General features: G+C 53.6%; 1 protein-coding gene and 1 long non-coding RNA gene across 2 annotated transcripts in view; both read right to left on the bottom strand.

Moving 5' to 3' along the window:
- Positions 1–3,406, bottom strand: part of TMEM44 (transmembrane protein 44) — a 35,721-nt gene extending 32,315 nt beyond the window's left edge. Inside the window, 1 exon segment of the mRNA XM_032272251.1 lies at positions 3,034–3,406. Coding sequence (XP_032128142.1) covers positions 3,034–3,170 — 137 coding nt within the window. The 5' untranslated portion in view covers positions 3,171–3,406.
- A 1,112-nt stretch (positions 3,407–4,518) lies between these two features.
- The window catches only part of LOC116545805, a 3,523-nt gene continuing 2,800 nt past the window's right edge, over positions 4,519–5,241 (bottom strand). Inside the window, exon 2 of the long non-coding RNA XR_004266455.1 lies at positions 4,519–4,645. This is a non-coding gene — a long non-coding RNA (uncharacterized LOC116545805). The remainder of the gene's footprint in view (positions 4,646–5,241) is intronic.

Genomic DNA, 5,241 nt, shown 5'->3' with positions numbered 1-5,241 from the left:
AAAAAAAAAAAAAAAAAAAAAAAAAAAAAAAAAAAAAAAAAGCAACCCAACCACTACAGATAACTACAGAGCAGAGTTAACTGCCTAAATTAAAAAAGAAACTTGTTTCAGGCCAGGCGCAGTGGCTCAAGCCTGTAATCCCAGCACTTTGGGAGGCCGAGGCGGGTGGATCACAAGGTCAAGAGATCGAGACCATCCTGGTCAACATGGTGAAACCCCGTCTCTACTAAAAATACAAAACATTAGCTGGGCATGGTGGTGCGTGCCTGTAATCCCAGCTACTCAGGAGGTTGAGGCAGGAGAATTGCCTGAACCCAGGAGGCGGAGGTTGCGGTGAGCCGAGATCGTGCCACTGCACTCTAGCCTGGGTAACAAGAGTGAAACTCCATCTCAAAAAAAAAAAAAAGAAACTTGTTTCTCTGAAATAAAGTGAAATTCTTCTAAACCACCTGGGAAGTGCAGCAGCCTGGCTTCTGCCGGCCCTGTCCACAATGAGCATGTTCTTTACACAGGGAGAGCCTTTTTGGCACTTTGTGCTGACCTTTCCTTAGAACCCCCCTGTTGATTCTCTCCTTATGGCCCCTCTCCCGCCCATATCCACTGGACACTATGCACGGAAGGGCAGGGCAGGACGGGCTGGAAGAGGCCGGAGGTTTCTATCAGCGCCACTGACAGGGTCTCAGAAATGCGTTGTTGTGCGTGCCTTTTTGCTCCATTTCTCTGGAGACACTCAGGCATGACTGCAGCTCTGGTTTCATTTCTGTTAACCAGAGGGCGGCACTCATTCCACAGCCTTCGAACAATCTGGCTGATTCTGAGTGCCTGTCCTTGGGAATGGTGGATGACAGAGGCTTTGGCTTTCTAAATATTTCTTTCTTTCTTTCTTTATTTTTTTTGAGGCAGAGTTTCACTCTTGTCGCCCGGCTGGAGTGCAATGGTGTGATCTTGGCTCACCACAACCTCTGCATCCCAGGTTCAAGCGATTCTCCTGCTTTAGCCTCCCTAAGTAGCTGGGATTACAGGCATGCGCCACCACGCCTGGCTAATTTTGTATTTTTAGTAGAAATGGGGTTTCTCCATGTTGCTCAGGCTGGTCTCAAATTCTCAACCTCAGGTGATCCGCCCACCTTGGCCTCCCAAAGTGCTGGGATTACACGCGTGAGCCACCGCGCCCCACCTTCTAAACATTTTCTTGACCTACTGGCCCAAGCCCGAAGCTCACAGTGGCAACATCAACTTTAATCTGGGTCCTGGGCTCCTAAAACCAATTCAAGGCCAAGGAGTAAAGATCCTTTTTTTTTTGGGACGGAGTTTTGCTCTTGTTGCCTAGGCTGTGCAATGGCACAATCTCGGCTCACTGCAACCTCCGCCTCCCGGGCTCAACTGATTCTCCTGCCTCAGCCTCCCGAGTAGCTGGGATTACAGGTGCCTGTCACCATGCCTAGCTAATTTTTCATATTTTTAGTAGAGATGGGGTTTCACTATGTTGGCCAGGCTGGTCTCGAACTCCTGATTTTAGGTGATCCACCTGCCTCCACCTCCCAAAGTGCTGGGATTACAGGCATGAACCACTGCACCAGGCCAGGAGTGAAGATTCTTACATTGGAGACTCCAAGAGGCAGACCCAAATTAGAAATAATTTATATCAACCCTCCCATTTGAGAGGAGAAAAGTGAGGCCTCTGGTGAGAAGGTGAGTTAGTGGTGGTCTTCTGGCTTCACATGCAGGGGCTTTGCTCCGAACCCTGTTCTCAGCCACTTCCCCAGCTCTTGGGGCCAGGGTTCCAGCTGACCTTACCCAGCCCACACACCACTCCGAAGACACGTCCTAGAGGACGGGGACGTTCAGGGATGGCGAGGCCCTGAAAACAAATGGGTTATGTCCAGATCCCAGGCAGGGTGAGAAGCAGAGGCTTGCTCTTAACCCCTCCAAGGGTGGAAAGTGCCTAAGAGTGCTGGTCTGAGGACTCCGTGAGGAACAAATGGATACTGGGTGTCCAGTGCCTTGTTAGTTTCCTGCCTCTGATCTGGACAGTTTAACCTTTTACCAGCCTGCCCCTTTTCAGTAGGATCTGGGGTTTTGGTTCTTTCCTTTCACTCAGACAACTTAAACTCTCAGAACCTCAGGGATCCTTACCGAAAGTGGGGGTGACAGGACCTACCTCCTGGTAATGATATTGTGAGTGGCAGGCATTGAATGAGTTAAATGAATGCAACGCTGGGCCCATAGTAAATGTTCTAGGTGTCTTTTTATTTGTATTCCAGTCACTGGGTAGCGGGGCTGCAGAATCTCTGCAATACGACCACATGCCTTAGGAGAATAACCACCGAGCACCGACAGGGAGACAGCTGTAACCTCTCCCAGCGGTGCAGGTCCTTTCTTCCCTGCTAGGGAATCCTGGACAATGCTAGTGGATTTCCAAGCCTAGGACAGGGAGGCTGAGGACCTGGAGATTCACTCTTAGAACTTAGGCTATGGTGAGCATCTGGCGAAACCAGTCCACGTGCTGGACAGACCAGGGCAAAGACAGGCCAGTTGGATCGTCACTCCCCTTCCTATCTAAGAGGACTTTGGGTAAATTGAGGCCAGAAACATCAAGGGACTTTCCAAGAGTTGGTGGCTTAGCTGGAGCAATACAAATGTTTAATGAGTACTTACTAAGCGCTTTACCCGTACTGAATCATTTAATCCTCCCATCATCCTATGAGGTATTATCCCTAGTCACAGGAGGCCCAGAGCTTGCGAAGGTCATACCACGAGTCAATGGGGCAAGGGCTGACAACGGCACCAGGGCTCGCGTGGTACTTGGGACCCATCGGCTGCACCACCCAGCCTCCTCCCTGTGGCTCACAGCCCAGCTTCCCCGTGCGTAGGATCTGGAAAGAAGTACCCCACCTCAGTCTACAGAGCAATGTTTCATTTGATCCTGCTACTGAGCCCCCCTTTCCGCCCTCTAGGTTTCCAAGGGGGAGTAGCAGGGGCGTGGCGCTTCTTTCCCCGCCCGGCAGCCCCCCCGACCCCGGGCCCCATTACAGCGCGTGGGCGGCGATCCAGCAGGAGGAGGCGCAGATCCACAGGCCGAAGGAGATGCAGACGCGGTGGCGGGCGAAACAGCGGTCCAGGTAGTCCCAATCCCAGAGCGCGGGCGCGGGGCTGGGCGCCTCCCCCATGGCGCGGCTGGGCGCGCTCCGCGGGGCTGGGGACCTGGGCGCAGCCTCCCCCGCCGCAGGCAGCCGCGAGCGCCGGCCGCCCCGAGCCCGCTTTTCTGGGTTCAGTTCTGCCGCAGCGGTCCTGGCCGAGCGCACCGACCGCACTGACCGCGGGCAGAGAAGGGCGCGCTCCCGGACGCGGGCGGCGGCTGCGAAGGCGCCGGGGAAAAGTTTCCGGGACCGCGCGCTCCCCACCCCTCGCGCTATTGTCGGGGGTCGGCGGGGAGGAGGCCGCCCCCCAGCGGCGGGAGCCGGGAGCTGCCGGGGCACAAAGACTGCAGCCCCCTCGGCGGGGCCCGCGGCGGCGCCAGCTCCCCGCGGACCTCTTCGGGGTCACCCACCTCCAACATCCTGGCCGGAGCGGGGCAGGCGGCTGGGCTCGGGGAGGACTGGGTCCCTGCTGGTCACTGTAAGGCACGGCGTCCCTTCCGGCATTCGGCACCTTTCCCGAGCCAACAATGCAATTAGTTGCGCTGCTGAAGCGCCTGGGTGCTGGGATCCCAAGGTGAATGGGGCCTGGTCCTGATACCGGACAGGGCGCAATAAAAAAGGGTGGGGCGCAAGGCCAGGAAGGAGGAAACTAACATGCCGGAGAACAAATACCCCCACACCCGCCTCGCACTCTCCTTTCTGGAGCTGTCCCCGGCACCGTCCGCCCCCGGGCAGTCGCCCAAGCCTGGCTTCTGGATGTCATCCTAGACCACAGCCCCCACAGCCAAGGAGCTGCTTCTCTCTGGAACCGGCCGCCTCCTGTCCAGCCACATGGCGCACAGTTCAAGTACACAGGGCTGTTTTTCTTGAGAGCAAACTATTATTGTAATTTTTAAATCTCCTTGTTGATTTTAGTAAGTTTGCTTAAAACAAGACATGACTTGAAAAAATTATGTCTACAGAAGGATTGAAAAAAATCATTTAATTAAAAAAAACATACAGCGTTATGGAGATATTATTTATATGCTGTAAACTTAGTGCTTTTAAAATGTACAATTCCGGCCGGGGTGCGGAGGCTTACGCCGGTAATCCCAGCACTTTGGGAAGCTGAGGCGGGCGGATCATGAGGCCAGGAGTTCAAGACCAGGCTGGCCAACGTGGTGAAGCCCCGTCTCTACTAAAAAAAATACAAAAATTAGCCAGGCATGGTGGCAGGCGCCTGTAATCCCAGTTTCTCTGGAGGCTGAGGCAGGAGAATTGCTTGAACCTGGGAGGTGGAGGTTGCAGTGAGGTGAGATCGCACCACTAAATTCCAGCCTGGGCAACACAGCAAGACTCTGTCTCTAAATAAATAAATAAATGTACTTTTACACCAAACTGTATTAGGAGGTGGAGCCTTTTAATGGTGATTAGGTTATGAGGGTGGACACACAGCAGGAACCAGAAAGCAGGCGCTTCCACCAAATCTGCAGGCACCTTCATCTCAGACTTCCTAGCTTCCAGAACTGTGAAAAACAAATCTGTGTTATTTACACGCCACTCAATGCAAAGTATTTTGTTATAGCAGCTCAGATGGACTAAGACAGGCATTGTATTACAAGCTGGGGACACTATTGAGTGAAACAGACATGGGTCCTACCTTCATGGAGGTTACAGTCCAGTAGGAGAGAGAGAAATTAAGCATGCAACTGGCGGGGCACTGTGGCTCATGCCTGTAATCCCAGCAATTTGGGGGGTGGAAGGCTGAGGCGGGGGAACCACTTGAGCTCTGGAGTTTGAGATCAGCCTAAGTAACATGGTGAAACCCCTTTTCTTTGTGGCACCGAAAATTTACATATAACATAAATCCAAGGCCGGGCGCGGTGGCTCACGCCTGTAATCCCAGCCTTTGGGAGGCCGAGGCGGGTGGATCATGAGGTCAAAAGATCGACACCATCCTGGTCAATATGGTGAAACCCCGTCTCTACTAAAAATACAAAAAATTAGCTGGGCATGGTGGTGCGTGCCTGTAATCCCAGCTACTCAGGAGGCTGAGGCAGGAGCATTGCCTGAATCCAGGAGGCGGAGGTTGCGGTGAGCCGAGATCGCGCCATTGCACTCC

This window comes from Sapajus apella, unplaced genomic scaffold (genome assembly GCF_009761245.1).
Source record: "Sapajus apella isolate SASKATOON/1434 unplaced genomic scaffold, GSC_monkey_1.0 scaffold378, whole genome shotgun sequence".
NCBI classification, from domain to species: domain Eukaryota; kingdom Metazoa; phylum Chordata; class Mammalia; order Primates; family Cebidae; genus Sapajus; species Sapajus apella.
The sequence above is the reverse complement of the archived record's forward strand: the minus strand, read 5'-3'. Positions and strand labels throughout refer to the sequence as shown.